Below are 26,052 nucleotides of genomic sequence, written 5' to 3' on the forward strand. Positions count from 1 at the left end.
ATTCCTGTATTTCCATTAAGGAAACTTGAATTACCAGGAACCACAGAGCTTAATACACAGCACCTGGGCTCTCTTATTGCTCTATGGACTTCGGCTGTCCTAGAGCCAAGGAGCTAATTGCTGCCTGTGAATAAAGAGGCAGCATTCCAGATATCTGCTCTGCCATCACAAGAGACCCCAGCTTCTTCTTAGGAATAAGCTATCCCAGCCACTGTGTACCTATTGTTCAGACAGAATTCCCTATTTCTGTAGAGTTTCTTGTATCTTTTGCGTCAAATTTGCAGTCAGGTGTTCCTTTTTTTTTTTGTCAAAATTCTACCAGGAAGCCTTGAGCCAGACCAAATATGTCACATAAGAAAACTATTTTTAATTAAAGTCTTATCAGAAAAGAGTCATGAGCATTACTGAGATATTGCAAAATTGCTCAAAGTCTTCTCAAATAAAAAATTACAAAGTAACTACCAAATGTGAAAGTATTTTATTCCACATGCATCCAGCTATCTGAAAGTGTACTTGAGCTCCAAGTACCAGACTTCCAGACTTCCCTGCGTTATTACAACCCCCACATACTCTACAGCTTCAGTCGTAAGCAGCCTGTGACCACCCTGCCTGCTGCAGAAGCTGTTTGATCAGAGAGATTTATGACTGCACTGAAATAAAACAGCTCCTGACATGGGAACAACCACGATCTGGGAATCTATCCTCAGCTCAATTAGACCTAGATTCAGAGGTTCAGGCCGAAAACGACAGAGCTCTAGCAAAGAAAAAACATACTTCATCAAGAAATCAATTCTCAGTAAGGTTTTTCTTCAAAGTTTTATTTTTTCAGCAAAAATGTTTACTGGCCTTATACCATCCAACACGCCTGAGTGACTTTAATCCTGTTCCCCATTCTCCGTGGGAAAAACACTTCATTGCCTCATCATTCCCTGCTTATGGAAGCGGTTGTTGCCACTGGTTGTGAATGGAGAAGGGAAAAAACACAAACCAAGTGCATGGTGAACACCTGTGTGTATAGATCCTTCATTAGTTCTCTTGCACTTTAGCACACACTCGAAAAACTTCTGTTACAGTTCAAGGATTGCTTAATTAGGATCTTAAAATAATTATTTCAATTGACTGAAAAAATGGAGCTTAACTTGTAGGTTGTTTCAGCTATTCACCTCAAATCAAAAGAAATGCACCCGATCTGTTAAAGAACAGGGATTCAGGGCCCAGCCACTGCCGGTTTTGAAGATTTGCCTCAGCCATATTCACCTCCAACTCCCAAGACTCCAAGCCCCAAATCACTGGTGACTGGGAAAGTGTATTTGCAAGGCATCACTATTGCTTATCCAGATACAAGACCTTTCTTTCCCAGGCATCCCCTATTAAGCAAACATTTTACTTTTCCCATACAGCACCTGTTACGTAGAACAGCAGTAACTGAATTTCAGTGGTACTGAAATTCACACAAAAGTTCACCTGAAATAGTTTTGCACCAAATACACACCAACAAGGCTGATGATTTCCCAGACTGGCTGGAACAGCAAAGCTTCAAATTAAATCTAGCAACAGTAATAAGCACTCTTATCTTCCTTCCTCAGGTGCTTGATATTTCAAAAGGCTGCCAAGAGCTTGGGAAGAGTAGATAGCTGCTGTCTCCTCCTTTCCCTTGGCCCCAGTCTGCTCCCTGGGGAGGCTGAGCTGCACTTCTTCTCTCCCCTAACTTATTCCACAAGACTAAAACCTACCGACACATCTTGCACTAAACTCTGGCCGGTGCAGTTTTCTCACACCCTGTAGCTTCCCAGGATCGGGTTATAGCAATGTTAAAGTTACGACCTGTGTTGATGGCCTTTGTCAGGCAAGAGGCTCATCAGGCAGCTGACACAATGTCTTTAGAAGCAAGCCTTGCTACACAGTCACAGCTTCCCTGCTCCCAAATAGCATAAAATCACTACCTTCTGCCTACAGCCCCTGCACCGCTCAAAGGTGCTTCATTCATTACCCTTTGTTTTTATATCAGTTTCAAGCTTGTAATTATATAATTGTTTTAAATTATTTTTTAGCTTGCTATTAAGCCTCCATTAAATCTAGGGCTATTCTTTTATCTGCACAAGTTTTATAGTCTCACCTTGATGATACAGGAGTTTTTCTCCTCGCTGCAAGGAGTTCCCCCAAGGGGATGCTAAGCTCGCCTTCCCCACACGATGTGCATCAGGCCTGTTAGCAATCTGAAATACAGCTTTATTTCCAGTTCCTTCGGTGCTTCCTTTTCTACTTTTCTTTCAAACTACTCAGCACTGGATCTCTAACAATTGTTTTAACCAAATCTGAGTATGTCCACCAGTAGTGTTAATGTAGGCACCACTTAGGACCCTACTGCCTGTTTTTCCATGAAAGTCAATTGTTTCACTGAACTATCAGAGCAGAAAGCGGTTTCATACATCAAATAGAAACCAGTTCAATATATTAACAAAAAACAACGTACAAGTCCCAATCTTTTTGAATACTTACAGAATCAGATTTAATTTCCACCACAGCTGTCTTCAGGCACATTGCCCACATGAAGCTATTACAGATTCCTAAGGCTGATACTGAGGTAGTTGTGGAACAGAAGAACAGATCATTTCTGAATCCCAAGGTTGGCAGTGGTTACACTTTGTTTTTTTTAAAACAAAAAACAGCATTAAAACTTCTGGTCCTTTGAACCTCTTAACTGTAAGGAGTTATTTACACGTTTTTCACGTTTTGTTTGCTTTGTTATAAACTTTGCTTCTGGCTGCTTAATTTTATTAAGCATCCATTCTTACATCTCTAATTCTTAATATCGCAATAAATTAAGGGAAAGAGGTTGTTTATAAGGCTTTAACTTGATTCAGGTAGTTCTTGAGGCCTTAAATTATCAGCTACCTGCCAAACATATTAACAGGTCTTGGTTGCAACATACTTTGATTTGGGTGAGCCAGCCTGAAGAACAATTGATATATACCAATAATCAAAAGATCCTATAGCACCTTGTTAATTAAACTAATCTCCATGTGACTATTCAGCCTCAAGATACTTCACACAGATCAATCACGAATTCTGTTTCATCACCAAGTGAACTAATAGATGTTTCCAGACCCCTATCTTTAGAAAGAGGCACATCTGCCATCTCTGTGCACCAAGCTGCTCACAGCCCTTCACATTCAAGCTCCTTCCTCACCTCCCACCCCATCTCTGGCACCATATTCAACATTGTTGTTTTTGAAGGAAAATTCTACTCTTTCCAATTTGGAAGTATTTGGATTATGAAAGTTATAAATACTGCTGAACTGCCTAAAAGCAACTATCTTCCACTGTAAACTTTGCTCTTTTAGTGTTGAGTGATTCGGTACATTCTGAATGCTCCAGTCAGCAACCTGCATGCTGCCACCCGGTGTCCTGCACCTACTCATCCTTTTTTAAAGGATAATTAAAAAAAAATTAACCTCCAGTGGCAAAACAACGCCTTCTGACAAGTTCATTACTTGTGAATACATTATCGAGCATTTCTGTGTTTTACATCTCTCTCAAAGACAGAATTGATTTTTCCTTGGCTTCTTCTTCCCTGTTCAGCTACATTTAACAGTTTAAACAGTGCAAAAGGGGAATTTGGACTAAAAACAAGATATAGTTTTGTCTCCATTCTAGTCCAGTATTTGTACTAAAAGACCACTTCCATTTCTCATTTTTGGCAACATCAAGTCACTTGTGTTCTACTGTTCCTCCCTCTAATTTACAGAAAAATGTAGGCTAGAAGTACGTTTTTTAAAAAGTCCATCTCCTTACAAAGCTAAAATGTTATCATTCCACGTGCATTTTAAAAGTATAAGGCTAGAAGCAAACCTACACACTAGAAATGAATTGCAGTCTCTAAATTATTCAGTGATTAACAAGTCTACTCAAACTAGTTCTCTACAAATCCATTCAAGGCCATTGAATAAAAGCAACTCCATGCATACCTACAAGGCCAGTTTAGCATGCCAGATTGAGAGCACACAGTATCTGTTGTGAATGACCAACTAGGATCAAAAATAATCCAGTTTAAATTCAGAATGAACTTAACTTCTGCTAATTTTCTTTACTATTGCCAAAAAGCTACTGAAATAAAACACAGAAGTTTCATATTGCCCTACCTCAAAACTGAGTATGATTGTTTCTCCACATTTCATATATCCCTTTTAAGTCTTCAGTTCATGCTTATCATAGAAGGAATCACAGAATGGTTTGGGTTGGAAGGGACCTTATAAGACCATCTAATTCCAATCCCCCTGCCATGGGCAGAAACGCCTCCCACTAGACCAGGTTGCTCAAAGCCCCAGCCAATGCAACTCTAAACACTCCTGATGATAGGACATACACAACTTCTCTGGCCAAACTGTTCCAGTTTCTCACCACTCTCATAGTAAAGAGCTTCTTCCTCATATCCAGTCTAAACCTACCCTCCTTCACTTTAAAACAACTGCCTTTGTCCTGTCACTACAGACCTTGGTAAAAAGAGTTTCTCCATCTGTATTATAAAGGATTTCCCATTTTGAAATCTCACAGTAAACAAGTTCATTATTTCCTGATAAAAACACTGTCCTTAGCCAAGAAAATGTTGTTTGAACAACAACAGTCTACAAAAATACAAACAAAAAATGAGTAACAGTTTCCAAACTCGATATTAAATAAGTGGTAAATGTATCACCAGACAAGTTTCATTTGTGTACAATGACAAAATCAACAGCATTTTAAGGTGACAAAAACTAGTTCCAAGTAAGTTCACAATTTTAACACATGCTCTTTTTTCCCTTTGAATTGCATTATGTGCTATTATAAATTTATTTCTAAAAGCTTTTAAGCTTGCTGCCTCTAAATCATGGTCTAATCCATGAGTTTATGCAACTGATCAAAAGGATGAAAAAAAGAAAGACAGTAGAAGTTTTGGGAGACGTTTTATTCATGTACAATTTTATCAGCAATGTACAATAGACATTCTAATTCTCTATATATTTCATCTCCTTGAAATTTGGTAAATGCTTGTTCATATATAAAACTACACAATGCTTTTTTTTTGTAAAGACCTGAAATCGTGAAAATCTAAGTGCTACAGTATACTTTGTAGTGATTAAACACGTTGTCCAGAAGAGTAACCAGCCACTTCAGTGAAGCACTTCTAAAAATGTTTCTGATCAAGCTCAAATGCACCTGTTCATAAATAATGATTTGTTTGCTCAAGTCCATTACACCACTAAGTACAACTGTCTCCGATATAAAATACCGTTTCAATACATTTCTCCACATGGACAACTAGATAATCTAGTCATATTTATTTTTAACCAAGGCTAATACAAATTTACAAGAAAAGTAACTTTAGAATTTATTCATAATTATTATCTTTCAACCAGAAGCTTTACTTTGGACAATGCAAAAGTATGTTGCAAGTGACATTCTGCAGCAGAAGCTGGAGGTTTGAGAACAACTAAGAAGGACTAAATATCAGCAATACACACTTTTACAAGAACTCTGCCCACTCTGAATGTTAACATTAAAGACCAGGTACTTCAGTTTGTGCGCCTGTCAAACAATCGAAACCTCCACACAAAAAAAGAAAAATATCCCACAGAACACAGTATTTCAGAGAACATACTAGACACTGGCATGACATTTCTCAGATCAAATCGGCAACTGAAATTTAACATCCACCTGAGCTTGTTTTGCTAAGGTTACAATTTCAGAGAGTTTCACCACCTGAAAAAGAAAACAAAGATTTAATTGCAAAACATTTCTACCTTGAGTGAGTTGGAACAATCTCTTTAAATAAAGCAGTGCCAGAGAATAATGTGAAGATTGTGTGTAAATTGATTTAGCCTAGTGCTTCTTAACCACTTCTAACTGAAAGATCAGTCAAATCTCTAGGAGAAGATCTCAGGATTAAACAATGTCTGGCTCTTATTTACAACCAAATAAATATCATACTAAAACACTACTTTTAAAGTAGCGTTTAAAGTTTTAAACTTTACATACCACCTTCTTTTGGATTGGGAGGGGGAAGGGAGAGCACTGGCATCCCACTCACAAGAGATTTTATGTATCCAGAGGCTTTTCCTCCTGTATGTTTTTGTTGCAGGCATTTCTGGATCATACTTTGATACCTTACGGAGCCTAAACTTCTCTTGCATAACCTCTATGAATTAATTCCTGCCTAGGAATTACACCCTCTTGTTTTTTGAAGATTAAAATTCTTCATCTTCACTGTTGCTACACATTTGTTGTTTGTTTTCTTGTCCACCTTACCTAACTTCAAACTCATCTAAAATCCTAGTTGGCCAGAATCATTTACAGACAGCTAGTGAACATTTAGATGGAAAAAAACGTATACACACACACACTTTTAACATCATTGGTTACAATTACTGCTTTGAATGCTCAGCTCGTTGCACTGATCCATCCTCATGCATTTGTTTATCCCACCCATTGCATCATCTTACATAAACCTGTTTAAGGAATTATCTAAGGGCAATATACTCAAACAAATGGAACCCTCTCAAAAAGTGCTTCTCCACACAGACAATTTAAGGTTACAAAACCAATTCCAACATTTGAATGGTTCCATGTTTCAACTAACAGAACGGCGTCAGCTTTAAAAAAAATACATTATATAGATGAAATGCAGTTTAAGAACCCTTATGTACTCCTAGGGAAGATTTCCAAGGACCAAATCAAAGCTTTGTAACCAAGCAGAACTCAACACTATCCCATAAAACAGAGGGCTGCGCTGTTAGGCTCAGCAAGTTCTTACTCCAAACAATCCCAAGCTTCAGGAGCTTCAACCCCAAGAAGCAAAAATCATAACCAACCTGTCTGAATACCTAATTACTTTATGAAGCAACAGGGCGCTCAACTATGTTTGGTTTTAATCACACACATTGAAATACAGTGTTATATCAAATGAAGTATTACATTTTTCAGCTATCTTAATTTAAGTATTTCATTTCAATTAATAAAGCTAAGCTCTTAGACATTTCTCTGCCAAGGGAGGGGACTGACCTGGTAATTTACCTGCTTTATTTTTCAAACTTTTTTTTTTTAAAAAAAAATGCTTTTCAGGAAAAAAAGTCCAAATACTGAAACTTTGGGGTCCTGATAGCTCCTGACATCACAGCTGTTCTTGCAAAATATAACCTTACTAATTTGTAAAACATCCACTTGCAGCCCTGATAATAACTGGCACTGATTTATCCTAGGCTACCTTTAGTTCACTGAAAGGAGTTTGAACTTTTCAATATTATCTAACAGATACTGAGAAGGATATTCATAAGCAGCTCTCTTACCATTTTAGCAGCTTCATCCAAGTCATCACATGCAAGGATTTTGAGGCCACTTGCTGTTATTAAAGCTTTGGCATCATCAACTCGTGTACCTTAAGAAACAGATAAAATGCAACTCTTATTGAATAGTGCACTACTATTTCCAGAGTATGCTCATATTTTCTAAGAAACCTGTTCCAAAATTAAGCTAGTGGATAAACCTGGAAGACAACTACTTTAGAAGTTATACAAGCAGAAAATCTCTTTTTATTAACTGGCCAGTCCTCACCATCTAAATTCTAAGCTTGCCTCATTTTTCCATAGTCTTCAGCTTACTACACAATATATGCTTGCTAAGTAATATAGAAGCTCAAGAACATTTGTCAGTATGGACAGAAAGATACTTATGTACTGAAACACACTCACCTTGCAATCGTACCACAATAGGTATTTTTAGGTCCAAATCCTTCACTGCCATAACAATACCTTGTGCTATCACATCGCATCGCATAATGCCACCAAAAATATTTACCAGAATAGCCAGTACCTGCAGAATCAATAACAATACTCATATTAAAAATGGCCAGAAGCACATCAACTAACACAGCCTTTCAACCAAGGGAAAATTCAAGCTCTGTTAAGTGTAGTAAGGGACTCGGCTCAAGAAAAGGAGTATTTGCGTTCTAGAGAACATCGGCAACAAAAGCCCAGCTCTGTGAAGTCACAAACTTTACTTCATGAAATACAGTTAATTCAGGAAAATGCTATTTCAAAAATGCCTGACCCAGGAAATTCCACATTATCCTTCAATCCAGCAAAAGCTGCGGACAACAGCTGTTTCTTCTGACTTCTAGCATGTATGCCACATAACTACTTGAGAAGACACACAAATATTTTCTGTACAAACTCACCACCGTACATTACTTCAGAATATTTGAGCACGACTTCAGAGCACGACTGATAAAGAGGGACGTTTTTTCTTCAGGCAAATCAAAATTCTTTTGTTACTGAGGTTTCATCTAAGTACTTAATTTTTCCAACTGTCTTTTTCCATTTCTAACAATACCCCAGCACAGGTATTTCCCACACTAATACCTCAGTGTGCTGAAGAAACCACACTGAACAACACAGAAAATTTTTAAAAATCACGCACTGTTTATACAGTTTACTTAAAAGCTAGCCTATATAGAGGTAGGGTATCTGAAGTATATTTTATTCAGAAGGACTAAGCCTGAGGTTAAGTGAAAGACTTCTCCCACTTAAGCAGCAGAAAGAATTGCTGAAAAGATTGCAGCCAATGGTGAAAGATGGAAAAGAAAAAAAAAATGGTCAGAAGACAGCCTTGGAGGACAAAATAAACTTAAAACAAAATGTTAATGTGCAGCTAGTAATAAACAGTAGTTTGGTTCTCATTATCCTGCAATTAGACTAGCTCATCTATGTGACATTGTTCTTGCTCCTGCTACTAATGGGCTGAAGTAACCTAGACTGGAACCCCCGAAGGCTGTCCAAACACCCCCTGAACAGGACTCAGCCAGGCTGCACTCCATGCCACCAGCGGGAACCAGGAATTCCCCAGCTACCTTTGCTTTTTTTCTTAAATTAAACAGCAAGCAGCTGAAGGAAGGCAGGAATGAAGAAATATTAATAAGCAGTTTTGGAAAGTCTTTGTCTATGCATCAGCAGAGAATTGGCATTGCAAGAACTTGTCCCTGATCGACATCCCTCCCCCCCAGCTTTTTCTAGTTTCTCCTCCTTTTCTCTCTCCTTAACTCAGATGTTCTGTGCCTATATCCCTCACTTTTTCCTCAGTTTACTGAAAACAGGTTAAGTCAGAACACTCTAGGAGAATGTGTCAGATTCTATATTTGTTATCAAATATCTTTCCAAAGGGAAAGAGACTTAGTTCTTCTGTAAGACAATTCTGTTTGTTTCTGTTCCTTTTCAAAGAAGGATCAAGTGGTGCATTAAATTCTGGTGCAAAAGTAGGATACCAGAACCCGCAATGAACTCCCACCTTTTCTGGTTACCTCGTTCTTGGGTGGTTTTTTTTGTTGTTCTGTACCTTTTCTTTTCTTTTTTTTTTTTTTTTTTTTAAAGTCCTAAACTGCCATCCAGTTCCCACTGAATCACACAGAATCAACCCCATGTAGAGTAACAAGTCAGTCTTCACACTGTCTTTCTAGGACAGTAAAGTTCCTTCTCTGGTTTCAGCCAATTTATTTTCTTAATCATGTTCAAACACCTCTGAGAAACTTTGGATAGGATAAAGTATTAATGCCCTTCCAAATCCATTACAAAGTTATTTTATCTTACGTTCCATAGAATTAATATCTTAGAAACTTGTTTGTGCACAGCACAAAGAATATTTATCTCTACAACTCTATGTGCAAAACAGCTGCAAAACTAGCACAAAAGAAAGAAACAAAATGGAAATCCATCTGAATACTGGTTTCTGTTTAAACAGCAGGCGTGGGCAGTTTGACACTCATAGAATCTCTGGAAAGATTCAAATACAGCTGTAATTTCAACCAGAGGACGCAAAACTGCTTACTCAGTACTAAGCCAAAGAATCTATTTTTAAAAAAGAGAAGAAACTTCAACAGGTTTACAGACCTCCATTTGCACCAAGATTTCACTAACACCTCAATTTTCTTCCCTTTTTAATTTTATGCTTACAAAAACGTGCTTTCTGCAGAACATGCACTAAGCGTTGAATTTCAAAGCACAGCCTGTTTTGCCCCTCTATAGTCCCTTAAAATGCCAAGTCTTCCCTCACCTTTTTATCAGAGGTAATAAGCTTAAAGGCTTCTGTCACTTGCTGCACCGTAGCACCACCACCAACATCAAGGAAGTTTGCTGGAGTCCCACCGTGAAGTTTAATTATATCCATTGTGGCCATAGCTAAACCAGCACCGTTGACTGTAAGAGAATAAAAATAACATTTAGGAAGTCACTTTTTAAATCCACTAGATCATTTAAAGCTCATTATTAGAACATACCTAAACAGCCTATGTTTCCATCCAATCCTATGTAGTTGAGATCTGCTTTTGCAGCGTCCCTGTCTCTTTGATCTTCCTGTGTCCAGTCTTGCATATCGAAGATTTTCTTCTGACGATAGGCTGAATTACTGTCAAAATTTATCTTGGCATCCATACACATCACTGAAGGGAAAGAACCGTTAAAAAGAAAGTCATTTCACATAGTTACTACTAGAATAATACCTCAAATGCTACACAGACATGTTAAAGCATGCTACATCAGACTTGCAATCACACAGAGCAACAAAAAACAGGTATGTACTCTGCTTAGATTCTCAGATTTATGTTTTATTAAATCTGCTTTTCAACACACCACGTAAATGCCCAGACCTCCTGCTACAGTTTTAGCTGAAACTCATTGCAAACTATCTCAGATTTACAAAAATGCCAAGCTGTTACAAGAAGAATATGAATAGAAGAAACATTACCAACTCCTGATGCATCTTCAACCATAGGATTTATTTCTATCATGGTAGCATCGTATTTCAGAAAGAGATTATATAATTTGATCATGTTTTCAGCCGCTTCATCCACTAGATTAGGAGGAAATCCCATTTTTTGGGCTAGCTGAAAGTAAAAGATGGGTTATCAGCTAACTGATGTTGATTTTTTTATTTACAGTTACAAACTAGGAAGCTCCCGCTAACTATTATTTCAGTATCACTGAATATGTAGATGTAGAACCTCTCCTGTCTTCCAGGAAAGAAGTAACTCTCAGGTTTGAAGATTTGTTTTGATATAAAACACTGCACTTATCCTAAAAGAGCCAGTAAAAAGTTGTCATTGTATGCTTTTACACAGCTATATAAAGCACTGCCGTGCAGAGTTGGATTTACATTAGCTATCAAAGTGAAAATACTTAAATAACTCCTTCAAATCTGTTTCAAAATGGTTTAAAACAACTCAGCAGGCTGAACGCATGTACGCTTCACAAGATTTAGAAACAACACTCCCATCCTCACTAATGTGTACTTTTCCACATTAACAATTACCCTAACAGCTTGCTCCTTTTTTATGCCTTCTACTATATCAATGGGTTCCTTAATTATCGCATCAGGATTCTCTGCAGCAACATCTTCAATATTAACGCCACCCTGAGAACTGCCTATCAGCACGGGACCCTAGAAAAGGAAAAGGAAAAAAAAAGTGTAAATAATTTTATACCACACAATTGAAAGTTAGTTCTTCCCATAATGGACTTCACAACAATGAAACCCTGTTGTCAGCTGGAAATATTTGGATTTGGGCATTTTACATGCATGCTTTTACTGAAAAGAATGCTACTGTCTTTTCCATTCAGTACATCTGTATAAACAATTTTTAATAATACTTTCCAAATTGTAAGGTGTGTCTTGAGCCCAATTTCTTTTAACATGGAAAACTTTTCTTTGTATATACCACAGCAACAGAGCAATTAACACAGACATACTAAATTTTAATAAAGATTCAACTTAGTAATTCCATGCATCTTATGTTCTAGGTTGTCACCAGAGAAAGAACAGCCTTCTCTCCCCCTTCTCCACTCACCCCTACACAAACACACATCGAATGGCAGAATGAATAAAAGAGTGCCTGGCATACTCCAACTCCAAGGACAAATCTAGATCTGCAGAATCTAGTGAAAAATTATGGTAAACGACTCCTGTTCAGTAGGACCACAGAGCTCAGTAACGATAGCCACCAATGAAAATAAGTCAAGGAGCTCTGAGAAAACAGTACTCAATTATTCGATAATACAAGAAACTAAGAAAATGGAATTGGTAACATTTGTAGAAGCTTCTCTGCTTTGTTGTTGTTTTGTTTGTTTTCTCTGCTAAATCTCAAGGAAAACATCAAGGACTCACCACAATGAAACCTAGAAATCTCTCCCTGTGGGAACAGTCCTCCTGTTTACTCCAAAGACACACATTCATATGATGTCAACTAACTTCCCTTATCACCATCCATGAATGTGTTATGACAGCTGGCGTAAGCATTGCCTATTAGCACAGGTCTTAAACATTAAAAAGCCTTCTATCTTCTGACAATTAATTACTGAAAACAAGATGTTGGTTCAGAGAACGTACTTAATAACCACGCTACTCCCCTCCCATCACCATCCTTCCAAATGGAAACGTGCAGACAGTGAATTATCCTACATCAAATAGCAAGGTTCAACATAAAGAGCACTCCTGGATATTCATATCATGAACAGTTAGGAAGCTACAAACACTTCACAAAAATAACTTAGCATTCCACAGAACTGACCAAAGTGAACAGTTCTGGGACATCAGAAGTCTTGCCCCCATTGCTGAATAATACCCGAGACATTATATTCCACTTTCAACCATTTTAAAAGCTTTCCTCCCTGTTTTAAATGAAGGGGTTTGCAGCAATATCAAATACTATGCTGTGTGCCAGTCAACCTTCACAGCTTCTTTGAAAGGTATTTCCTCCTCATCAGCTTTCTACACTATTTACAGCAATTAAAAGCACTTCAAAAAGCAAGACTTAAGAAGTCAACAGTAAAAACAAAGAACACCCCTATCAAAAACCAATAATCCACATAATTATGCTCAGTATAATCCAGTAAGATTTATTTTTTTTTAAATGCAAGAGCAAGTCAGGAAAATACATTTGAATTCTCTCCCCAAACTGCTTTAATCAGTTACAGTAATTTTTTCTTATTTCCATAAGGATGCTTGTTTGGGTAGTACGAAATTTTACAATTACAAAATCCAACCATTTGAAGTATTTTAATGCCACCTTGTGGTGAGTCTGGGAGGCATACCGTAACATTTTGGATCTTCCAACTTTTTGTACAGTACAATAGAATGTAGGTGCCCAGGTCACCGAACTGTACTAAAACCCAACACAAGAGATAATTTCTTGTCAGAAACACTACAAATGAAGAGACAGGAACAAATACGATATCAAACTTCTAATTCTTCAATAAAAAGATGACTAATTTCCTCCATAGAAAATTATTTCATACTCAAACCAGAGGTACTCCTCAAATGACCAAGAGCTACATTTCTAACAAACTCTTAAGCATCTGGATAGACCAAACTCACTTTTATAGAGCTTCAGAAGAAAAAGTTCCAAGATCTACTTTGCCCTGACTTTTTTATTTAGCAATTCACGTTCCGTTCTTCTTAAATGGAACGCTAGTCTGTCAGGTAATACATTGACAGAGCTCAGTAACTCGGTTTGTATTCTAGCCTAAAAAAACTACATACCCAAACATACAGAATGTGAAAGCCGAGGAGACTACAGTTTTCATCTTCCTAAAAGCTGTGAAGACAGACCTCAAATCCCCAACTTTTTTTTACCAGTTCCTGAAGAGCACTGGTGTAAGAAAGCTACCACCACTCTCAAAATTGAGGGACACACCTGTGCATCCCTAGAAACCTTGACACACTGGTGAACACAGATGCTTAATTTATCCAGAACTATTGGTTCTTCCAAAATACTTTTACTTCTCTTGTTCCCAGCACCCTCAAATAGCACGCACGTGTGCATGCACATGCATAGCTGTATCTTTAAACTAAACTCTGGTAGATAAGTGCAAACTTTAAAACCAAAAGGAAAAGGACCCTTCGTTCCACCCACCTCCCCTTCAACCGTATGACTTTGAACTTCAGATGAGGCTGTCAATACTCTTTCATTATACCTTAAATTCAAATCATAGCATAACATTTTTAAAGCATTTAAAACACTAAGACAATCATATAGCTAGACACACTATGAAATATAATTTAGCTCATGTATTTTTCTGATTTTCAAATGCAAGCGACCAGTACAGCAAACAGTACTTCTTTTAAATTCATCTTTAACAATTTAATTAGATGACTTCTATTTCTAGTATTACTCACTTGAAACGACCTTTCCATTGTTATTGCAAAATAGTATTCTCTCCTGGGATATCTGCGCTCACAGATAAATACTTGATTGCATATCCTGCCCTTCTCTCCTGTCTGCTTGGTAAACAACTTCTTTCCAATCATTTTGGAGGAGATATCCTTTGCTTCTTCTGGGCTAGAATAAAAGAAGCTCAGAATGTGACAAAGACTCTTGGCAAAACAGAAGTAGCATAAGAAAATCTTACCTAATTTCTGTTATTTTTAAGGTTAATCATTAACACATCAATTTTAAACTAGGCAACAGGTTCAATTCATTACATGAAAGTGAAGTTTTTCCAGTTGGTTGGATAATTTAGAAAGAACTTACGAAAAAACTATTTTCACTCCTCCTTTGAGGCCACCTTCAAAAGTTCCTTTTCCTCTACCACCAGCTAAAACCTGTGCTTTTACCACAAGATCCTTTGAACCTGGAATGAAAGAAAACCCAAAACTTGTCATCTGTGACTACTAAAATGAATTGCCCCAGCTAGAATAATAAAGGCTGTTTTCATTTTATCCCTTCCTCCCCATGTGCAAAACACAGACGTGAATCAAAAGACTGGAACATAACTCTCAAAGGTTATTCCAAAAATCCATAAACTGCAGCTTTAGGCTGTTCTGTGAACAAACCTTGGTGAGTTAGTATTCAAAAAATACCCTTCCTCTTTGAGTATTCTGATTTTTTTTTTAATGTGTTTGACTCCCAGATGATTAAGCCCTCAGTAAGAAATGGTTAGTATCTCCCAGACTATTAACAAGATGACATCAAACATCTGAGGCATAACAATCCATGATTTTCCTCAATCAAGTATAAATACCTTATGTCTATAACCATCATCTTCTCAGCAGTGATATACAGCTATGGCACTTACCCCAGTTAACTCGCAGGTCCCCTATGGCTTCCATTCAGCAGAGCACTAGTGCACAAGCTTGAGTGCTCTGCAGAAGTCAAAGGCCTAAGCAAATCCACTATTTTTCTCAGAGCAGCCAAAGTCTTTTAGTTGCCTTAAACTGTTTTAAAATTCCTCTCCAAAATATTCCTGTAAGTAAGGCGGGCTATGCACTTGGGTTTAAAATCTGAGAATAGAGTCATGATCAACTTGGATATTCTGCAGTCTCGTTGAAAGATAAAAAAAAGAGTCATCAAGCAACTTTAAGATGATAAAGGAAGAAAAACAAAGCCCCACCTGAGATATTATTCAACTCCAATTATACTGAATACACTGCAGAAAGCAGCTAGACTGCAAGATGCAGGAGCTGCCCCATTCACATTTGTGTGGCACATCTCATCTTCTTTCATGCCACAGTTAGCTGAGCCACTCTGGTCTTTCTGGGCAAAAAAAAAACAAATTGACTTCTTGGATGTGAAAAGGAAGCCAGGTAAGAGCATAAGAGAAACTGTTGCGCTTGAACAAAAGTGGCTCCTGTGCACACTGAAAATATTACATCAGACATCAAAAAATCGTGCTGATTTCTGTTTTAATCTGCACACTGTCTGACCCAATAAAAAATAAACATGCATGATGTCACAAGTTAGGGTGGCTATAAGCAAAGAGTTACTCAAGTTACTACTCCCAACTAGCTACTTGTAGGTTTTATTTCTTGACTCTCTACCTAAAAACAGATCTCTGAATTTAACAACTGATACGAAGCTCTCTGGCACAAGAAGCCTAAGGGTTATAAACATGCATGTGTATGTTGATTTATCATAGACTGATATCTAATTCTGCTCTTGAAGACTTTTTTTTTTTTGTTATAACTATTGAGTACTGGCAATCAAGTAGTGCTTTATAGAGGGCATGTGAAACAAGGTAGTGGCCTTTTTTATTCATGAGACCAACTTCTATGCAAGTACTTTAAGTACAAATCTAGCTTGCTTTAAGAAACATTATGCATCACGTACAAGGTCATAGTTGCTTCATGGATAAATTAAAGCCACATGCCAGCTTAAAGATAAAGTTCCATTTGAACACCGTTTATCTTGTACATACATAAAAAAAGAATTTGGACGAGTATGATTTCTGAGTGTTAGTAAAAAAAAAAAAAAAAAAACGGGGAAAAACTTTCTCTGTGAAGTGAAATTTACTCACAGGCACCTTCTTTGCAGTAATTACATCCTAGCAATGAAGACCAGAACCTGAACAAGTCAGAAAGAGATGCCAACTAAAGCTCTGGTAAGACCTCAAGTGGAACATTATATTTAGATCTAGGCATGATCATAAAAGTAATTTTCGATTGTAAAGACTGGTTACTGGGATGATCACTGAAATGAAGAGCTTCCCTTACAGGAAGGCTGAAAGAGCTTGGCATTTTTTAAACCTAAGAAAGGAGAACAAGGCAGGAATGTGATTACTGTCCTTAGCCATACCTGGTGAGGGACAGAGCAAGAAAAAGCACCTACAAATATATAAATATTTTGTATCACACTCGTTGCCAGCTGAAAACAAATGCCACCTACCAAGGGCAGTCAATTTTAAAAAGATGCAAGAAAAAAAGCGTTTCTTTAACAGGAGATAGTGAAGTCTGCCAGTAGGCATGAAGGAAGAACAGATTCCAAAAGAAGCCAGCAGAGATGCTCCCTCAAATATTCTGAAGACAAGAATTAAGGATGCTGAGGGGAACTGAAGAGCACAGACTACAGAAAATAGCCTCGCAATCTCCCTAAATAGCATGTTCCTTTGGCACCATAAGAGGCAGAACACTGGGCTGCAGCACATACAGAACATACACAGGAGCACCACTGGCCTGCTCCCAAGGGGTATTTCTTACATGAGTTTAAGTAGTATGAACGGCAACATACAAAGACACCTGAAAAAAGCCTGTAAGAAACAACTTTAACCTTTTCACCATCGACTGTGGTCATAAAGCTGCCATTGGACTATCCTTCACGAAGAGCATACAACAATTTGTGGCACTACATGAGCAGTATATTCATTATTTATAATTTGTTTTCCTGTACCACTGCAAGCAAACTAGCTTCTTGATTGCATCAGCACATAAAACTTTAAGGGTTATTCAACCAGCTATGTTCACAGGCAATTACGTTTCACAGATGTTTCTAAAACAATAGTAAAGATATCATGTCCCAAGAAAACCTTAACCTGAGCCATGCAAAAAGCCTGTTGTTCAGTGAACGTGTTTTTCCTACTGCTCCTATTTAAAGTGGCCCTAAAACTACCAAGGATGGAAATGTTTTGCCACACACCTCATCTGTAGCGTTGCAGCTACAGCACTGCCAGAGGTTCTGCCACAGCAGAGGACTGCTGAGCACGTCAGGCGCTGGAACAAACCAACAAGCTTTCGGTACAGCCAGGGTCTCAGGGAAGAAAGCTGTGGAGGCAAGCGAGCTATGGCAGCAACGTGCAAAACTCAGAATTGGTGTTTGTAAGAACTGTGTTTGTGTATTAACAGCAGTTAGCACTAAAACCATACGTAAGTAAGCAGAAAACAGTCAGAAAATGTTTAGAATAATTGGAGTAGACACCTATTAGAAGAACAGGTGCCTGAAATCAGTAAAACACTGAGTCAGCATCTGTTCAGGACAACATCTTCAACTAGTTTATTAACTAGACAGTGGCAAAGAGTGACACGGCCAGGAAACTTCCTGATCTTTATTTCTAGCAATAAGGATATTTATTGATTGGAAGGAATAACTTCTGATTCCACAACCTACACTTTCCAACTGGGAGAAAGGTCCCTGTCTCCACACATACATGCACTGATGATCTAAGTACAACACAATCTTATGATAAGCTTCTTAATAGGCAAGAAGGCTTGTTGTTCTATTATCTCTGAAGTTTTGTGCAAGTAGGAAATCTGATGATTAGAGCAGACAAACTTAATTAAAACGTTCTGCTTTACAGGCTTCCATTCTCACTTTTGTCAAATCATCTTCCTTGCCACTTCTGTGCCCAATATTCACCGTGGTGGCAGTACAGCTTTCCACTTACCGTGAACACCTTCATGATTACACATGCCTAATGTGTTCTGACAAAACAGGGAAAATAGTAAGAGGCCGTGATAGGTTAATAACACAAGTGACAATCAAGTTCTCAACTGCAAACCTACCCTGGGAAAGAAAGATTCAAATCTTTACCTCAGTGACTCTGTATTTAAAAGTTTTTAGTTCCAGGCTAAATCTCTCTCCATTTATAAGGCAAAGCAATCCTTTCTTGTTGCATGGATATAAGAAAAATTCTAAGTTCAGACAATCTCGTTGTATTTACCGGAATTAAGGAAGGAAAAGCTAAGCTTGTAACCAATAATGTGTTATTAACAGTGAAGTCTCATAAACAGTATACCAAATCTAACTCTGCCAACACATGCAGAGAATCTCTTCAAAGTATACCACATTTTGTTAATAAGCATACCTGCTTACAACAGAACTTCAAAATTGCATTTTTTTTAGCCTTGGAAACATTCAAGTTAGAGGAATCACTGCAAGCAAAAGCCTGATTATCGAAATAATTATGTGCCAAATCTTCCTAAGTCAGGAGAGCAAACAAGATGTTTCACACCTACTACAAATTATTTTCTACACGAATGGATCCTGACATTAATCAACTGCATCAAGTTTTTCATCAACTTGCAAGACGGGTTTGGCAGTAGCTTAATTTAAGCAATTAAAATACAGCAGTCAAAATCTGAACCTGCTGGTTAGATGAGTTACTTGAATGACTCAAGTACTATCAACAGCGTGCTCTGATATAAGAACTTTAAAGGAGTGAAGTGCTACAGAAGAAAGCAAAGGACGAAGCAAAATCTAAGCTTTGGATGCCAAAAAGTGCTTGCCACAAAGCAAGAAAATACTGGTTTCTAGACTACAACTGCTGGTTATCTACAGACTTTGACCACGTAACTAGGATCCTAATTGAAAAAATTGCTTAGCACTCTTACCAAATCTGACCACTAGAGCAGTTGTATTTGAACACCTGGAGGATTTCTGTACAAGTTTTCCACCTTGGAACATCATCCATGTCCTACAGCATAGGAATAACTCTCTGGAGCTTCAGACTCTACAGACAACCTAAAATACATCAGTTTTACTAGACTTTAGTTTCTGACTAAATCAAGCCTGAGATCAAAAAATTTATTTTAGATCTACCCACATGTATATATTACTTTTTGTAGGTTTAAGCAATAGACAGCAGAATAAAATACAAATACTGAAGAGAACTTAAAGCTCTGAAAAGAAACGTCCGTTAATCAGAGAAATGTCATTAGGAATACAGCCCTGCCAATCACTTGAGTCATTCTGTAAAAAACATACCAAAAAAGATCATTCCTTATAAACCACACTGATAAGGACACCAACTAGACCTCAAATTGCAATGGCAATTTTATAGTTAATAACAGCAGCAACTGGGAAAACTCTACTGCTTCCAACTTCCTTCCAGTAACTCTGGTGTGGGTAAGTGGAATGTAATACACTCAGTTTCTTAACACCTCCACTTCCATACAGCTTACTTTATTAAACTAAAATCTGAAAGTTTGCCATGAACATGAAGCCATGGGATTCACTACCTTAAAATCCTACAACACCACAGGAACCAACACTACCAAAGCTGCCTCAAGACACACCTCTCAGATCAGCATGAACGGAAATACGTATGTTCCACGAAAGAAAAGAAAGTTTTTCCGTGGGCATGCAATACATCACTCCCTTCCACACAAAAAACTGTTACCAGAGGAAGGTGTTAGGAAGCACCAAAATTCCAATTACCGCAATACATAAACTCTCACACGTGCTGTCAACTAAGAGCAATACTACGTGTTACAAGGAGTGTGTTCTGCTGAGCTACCTGCTATCACACTGGTGAGACACCCGTTCTGCAAGGAACAGTCTTTAGGTGTTAGTCATGTTTTTGACACACGTATCAGCTCCTAAAGCAGCACCAGTAACAGTTAGCTGGGATGCACACACAGGCTGAGAGTAAACTAAACTCGGAGGCAGTCGTCAAGACATACTACAGTGTTGGATCAATACCCTACAACAGAAGTTGCTCACTTTTTCAAAATTTGAGACACTCTCATGAACAGCCACATATTGCAAAGCCCACAGACGACTAAAAATACTTTACTGATTAAAAAAAAAAACACTTTAAGGACTGCATCAGATACCAGTCTTCTCAGCTCTGAATAAAACACGCCCTTTCAGTGGCACAAATGAGATGTGGAGGTCTTGAATGGAAGCAGTGAAATACTAGGGGAAATTAAGTGAGCGGTGATGTTTACAGGAGGTCCAAACTTGTTCCCAGTGTCTGGAATTACTTAGTAATTACTCTGAAGGAATGTAGTTCCATGAACCAGTACGTGGTAACAATTCACTTGAAGTGGGATAGAAAGCAATTTCTAAGGAAAAGCTGTTTGATAAGTAATAAATCCCACTAACTCTCCACAGAGGGAAAAACAGATGGAAAAGCTACATGCAAAGCAATGCTTTAGTAGTGTCCAACTTTCCTATGACACAACAAAAATCATTCAGAAAAAAGAGAAGCAATAAACAGTTGCAGAGTCCAGCCAGAACAAAAATCTGAGTTGAAAAAGCACTTTAAGAAATTCAACACCCGCAACAAAAAAATCAGATTTTGAAAAATAGCAATAAAAATTGATTTTTTTTCCTTAAAATTCAAACCGTTATGTAATCTGGCATCATTGCTTAAAAGTTGCCCGCAGCATCGAATTTCATCTCCGTTTCCTTTAAAAATATTAGAAAACAATGCATCTAAAATCCTCTATTTTATTCCACATATGTTTCAGAATTACCTCACATATGGGTAAACAATTTGCTCTGTTTAGGACACTTTCGTCATCAGCAGAAAAAAATATATATATTCAGTACAAGAAAAGCTGGGCAGAAGGAGGATAAACAACCTTTCTGGTTGCCAGATCATTTCAGCTCACTTCGGACCTCAAGCTAAGTATAGCTTAGAATAAAATTCTAACAAATCCATTATTTCTGTTATTTAAAGAATATACAGTGTGCTCTGCTTATTCAGCTCTACAACAAATGGCAACATTAGTATGCCTCAGCTTGATTCTACCACATACTAGTTATCCTGCAGTGACAATAACCCTTGGCATGGTTAAGCTTGGGTTGTATTCACGACTGATTCAGCTACAGACACAGCTAAACTATGATAATCTGTTAATTTAGAGCATTTGTTATGCTCTAAATGGGTAGGAATAACTCTAGTTACTGTTAGAAGTCACCCATTTCTAACTGGAGTGAGGTATCTGCAAAAGGAAACAAATCCAGTGCCAAGCTGAAGTTGACAGAGAGCAGATTTCTGACTAAAGGTTATCAGGAGCGCGTGGATCCGCACCAGAAAGACAGAGCGAGCAGTGTCACCAGCTATCTTTGGAATGGGTTAGACAAACACTTGAAAAAAGTTTGACACACAAAGAGAAGCAAAAAAGAATGTCCTATCTACCGGGACAACTCTTACACAACAAAAACACACAATGAGCAGGTGGACAAAAAGTGAGTTTTTTCACTCTAGAGATTTGGGGGTTTTAAAGCACGTACTAAATGAAAGTCAGAGGGAATGGCTACAATAACAGAAAACCAAAACACTGGAGCAAAGGATAGTCTGCCACACTCAGAATGAGCTGCGGATAATGCCTGAGGAAAGACCAAAAACCTAGGTTTCTTCAGTCTTCCCCATTTTGGGAAGTCTTCCCCCTCTTATCTCTACTACCAAACAAAGCCACAGTGCCAAACATACACCAACCTAAAGGAAGTACACAACTGACAACCAGAAGCTCTGAATTCCTTAATTCTTGTTTACTAAATGGTGCTAACTGATACACTTCACAACCTTATTCTCCTGACCCCTAAGAAATTGCAGAGTCACATATGCCAGATAACAGGCATACCTGGGAAGCCATGTGGGCGAGCCCGAGCTATAAGCTAGCAATTAACTACAGACATACCTACTTGGCTACAGGCTTCCTCTCTGAACAAGGAACAAAATAAAGGAATCCTGACCTGTGAGCTTGCCAGCTGTCAAAAAAGACAGGCAAAGGTCGTCTTATTTGCCGGTAGTTGGACTTCTGTGCAGATATTAATGTAAGCAGAGGGTTATGCCCTACTTGTGAGGTTTAGGTGACTCCAAAGGCTCAGTTCTCACTGAAGTTGAGGGACTAGGTAACAGTTCTCAGAATAATTGGAAAGGAATTGTTTTAAGACATTTCCTTCCTGACGACGATGTTACAATTGTGTAGCAGTCACTCTCTAATAGGAACAAGACAAAGATGACAGGCAGAAAATACTTTAATTTTTGGGACATCAGATCTGAAGCTTTCTAATTCCTCTCTACATAAAGCAGCACAATTTGCTCTAGGAAAAATAGCTCTTTTTTCAGATGTTATTTCTTGCATTACATCTATGCATGAAACAGAAATGAATGTAACAAAACACGTAACCTCAAAAGTCACTACAAATTTATCAATTAAAATTGTGTGAAAAGCTTAAAATATTTGGGGGAGGGTGAACCTCTCAACTTAAAAATAGCATTGATCCTGCAAATGATAGCAGACTTCTACAATATATCCAAATTAAACATTAAATTTTTACTGAGATGCATAGTAGGCAAAGTGGCAAACCAATCCGTAGAATCAAGTCCTAAATTAAAGCTCAACTCTAACCACGTACTCAAGCAAAAGCAAAAGAGATCGAATGCTATTTCATCAACAAGCCAGGAATTTAACACTAACTACAAGCCGTCAAAGTCCTCCCCTCCTATATGAAGTAGCTGCATCCTGACAGAACAGCATGTCCTCAAAGAAATACAATTTAACCCTCCTGCAGCCTAAAAGTAAGCATCCATTGCATCTTCAGCTTTATAGGAGATTTTGGACTACAAAAGCCTCATCTATAACCAACTACGAAGCTCTTCACAGAAGGTTCCCTCTAACCTGGCTGGAGAGTGAAAACAAATCCAGGATTTACACAGAGCCTATTACTCATCTCAAAGAAGTCTCTGTAGTTGTATGAATCTAAGCTAATACTATTTATACCTGCCACATCCTCTCAAAATATGTTTCTTCCAAACAAGACTCACAAGTTCCAGGAAAAATATCTTCAGCATTTGTGATACGGGAACGATGGTGACTGAAATACATGTCCACAGCCTTCACTGAAAGTAGGGTTAGGTCCTTCCCCATTGCAGTTTTAGGGACACAGTTCAGCTTCATAAGCCAGTCTCTACGTACAACCCAGAGCATCATTAAAACTGACACTTAAGTGATTTCACTGTGTGCTTATGCACTTAAACATTAGAAAATTTCGTATTAGGAAAACATCAGCTCCAAAGTCTCAAATCTGCAAAAAAGTTGCTCCATAGGAAGGCCTCTCTCTTGAAGAGAAGCTATATTCACAACTCCAATAAATGTCTTACCAGGAAAGACAGAAAAAGTAGTTACACCTTGTATCAATCCCATGCCTATATTGTATACGTTCTCTTTAATGTTATACCTATTTCTTTTGCTATTTTGTAAGCTTCGTCTGGTGTCCGGGCAACTACTCCATGTGGAACAGAAATACCAGCCTCCTGCAACAGTCCCATGCTCAAGTATTCATGTAGTGACAGCTTCCTCTGTTGCTGTTGTTGCACCTGAAACCCATGATTACTGAGTATTCCTGGACCTCCACCAAGTATCTGAAGGAAAAAAAAGAAAACGAAAAAAAAAAAGGAAAGAAAGAGGAAAAAAAGAAAAAGAACATGACTGTATTACAAAAAGCTGCTGCTTAGGTTAAAGAAAAAGCCTATGTATTAAACAAGTACAGTTAAGTGTATCAATGGAAACATCTGACCGCTTAATCCTATATTTCTTGTACATTACCTTCCATATCAGCCACTCATATCAGGTGTGTTATAAGGTTTTGAGGGGTTTTACTGGGGACAATGGGGAAGATCTGGGGAGTCTGCTAGCTGTGGCAAGGGTTGGCAGGGTTAAAATACCTTTTAGCATATAGCATAAGCTCATATTTAAGTACTTTAAGGAATATATCTGCAGGGGAAAGAACCTTAAGTGAATCTGGAAGTATAAGAGAACAGAGAAAAGCACAAAGAAAAGGTTTATTCTAAAAGTTTTGGTTGACTGTCTCCTTCTGCCAAACTAAAAACTAAGCTCTGGGTAGGAGGGGCATTGGAAACACCAACTTCAGCAGTTGTAAACAGTGAATTAAATTTGCTACAGGCTATTCTGCCTTCATATGATTATGATGAAACAGAGAAAGCTAGACATAACCAGTTAGATAAAAATATCAACCCCCAATCAGAGGGTTGCCAAAAGATAACTTTTCAAATGCTAGGTAGAAGACAACATGCCTAATATTCAGTCCAGGAAATTCCAATGTGGAGTGAGTCCGGATTCCTGGAGAGTTGATGTACAGGACCCCAAGAACTTCTGACTAGTTATTTTCTATAACACAGTCCCGGGAGAAACCAATTTTGATGGTAAAACATCAGAAGCAGTACTACGTAAACAATGCATTTTAAAAAGAACAGCTACTCATACACTTTATGACAACATCGATTTCCAAAGAGTAGCTTGTAACGTAATTGTACTTCATAACAAAAAAAGCTTCCAACCACAGAAGTAAAAAACCTTGGCAGCATTTTGCATGTTTCAATGTAAGGTAATAAAACCTTAACTTTATGCACACAGAGCAGCAAATCCGTTGAATACAGCTAATCTATGTACGTAACTGACAGGTTCAAGGTGAAAAGACTAGAAAAATTACCTAGGTTCAAGCAAAATTTTGCTTTTGATTGTTTAGTAAGCAGCGTCGGCAGAAGTACCGTGCAGATACATCTGTACCTGGGCGTTTCGAAGAGCCTGGGCTGTGAAAACTGGATTTTAAGCAGACCCATAAAACGCCAGGAGAAGCTCACGGTGGCATTTGGAGGCAGCCTGTCTAACCCCCGAGGACTCCTTCAGCTCGCAGCCGGCTCCTTCCCTTGGCAGGCGACCCGAGGGAGAGGCGCTGACGGGCTGCGGGGACTCGGCGTAACACGAGAGGGGAGCTCGGGGCGACCTTCCTCCGCGTGTGCAAGGAGAAGCGGGCCCCGCAGGGGGTTACTCACGCCGGCCTCGCTCCCCGTTTTGTCCCAATCGTTTTTTAAGGGGTTATAAAAGCAGGCGGCTCGCAGAAACGGCGTTTAGAGGAAGCTGAGAGGTTACCCCGGCACCGCCCGAGCAGGGTGACGGCGGGGAAGCAAATTTACCAACCGATTTTCCCAACGACCTGGGACAAAAAGCCTCGGGGAGGGAGGAAAAAGCAACCAAGGGGGGGGAAAACCTGTGGCGAACGAGAAGGACGCGAGCCTCTGAGGGGACGCGCGGGCAGCCGGGCTGCCAGCCCCGCCACAGAGCCACCCCAGGGCCCGGCTGCCGCCCTCCCGGCCCCGTCCCCGTCCCCTCCGCCGCTACCTTGGCCGTGGCGGTGCCCAGGGTGGCGCGGAGCCCGCTGCCCCTCAGCCCGGCCGCCGCCCGGCTGCGGATGATGGAGGCCGCCATGGCGGAGCCCCCTCGCCCTCAGGTGCCCCCCCCACGCCCCGCAGCGCGCATGCGCTACCAGCGAGCCGGGGCCGAAGGGACGGGGAGGAGGCGGAAGAGCTGGCGCGGCGCCCTACCCCTCCATGGCGACCGCGCGGGGAGCGGGGGAGGGAGGACTCGATGGTCTGCGAGGGGCATGGGGACGCGGAAATGGCGGTGCTGCCCCCTGGCGGGGAGGACTGAGGGTAGACGAGGTCTCCAACCCTCGTTCCCAGCCTCCCCTTTACCAAGGATTAAAAAAATAGAGTTTATGCTTGTTTGTTTGTT

At 39.1% G+C, this 26,052-nt stretch overlaps 1 protein-coding gene across 1 annotated transcript; it reads right to left on the reverse strand.

Annotated features, from left to right (window-relative positions):
* Positions 1 to 4,930: 4,930 nt before the first annotated feature.
* Positions 4,931 to 25,926, reverse strand: SUCLA2 (succinate-CoA ligase ADP-forming subunit beta). Its single transcript, XM_080594602.1, has 11 exons — positions 25,660 to 25,926; positions 23,699 to 23,882; positions 14,549 to 14,648; positions 14,194 to 14,356; positions 11,332 to 11,460; positions 10,768 to 10,906; positions 10,301 to 10,462; positions 10,078 to 10,220; positions 7,725 to 7,845; positions 7,323 to 7,411; positions 4,931 to 5,739 (listed from the first exon to the last, which is right to left on the reverse strand). The coding sequence occupies exons 1-11, from the start codon at positions 25,744 to 25,746 to the stop codon at positions 5,665 to 5,667; spliced, it is 1,392 nt and encodes a 463-aa protein (XP_080450728.1). The 5' UTR covers positions 25,747 to 25,926; the 3' UTR covers positions 4,931 to 5,664.
* Between the last annotated feature and the right edge of the window lie 126 nt (positions 25,927 to 26,052).

Source organism: Anser brachyrhynchus (genome assembly GCF_964034855.1).
Source record: "Anser brachyrhynchus genome assembly, chromosome: 1".
Classification (NCBI taxonomy): domain Eukaryota; kingdom Metazoa; phylum Chordata; class Aves; order Anseriformes; family Anatidae; genus Anser; species Anser brachyrhynchus.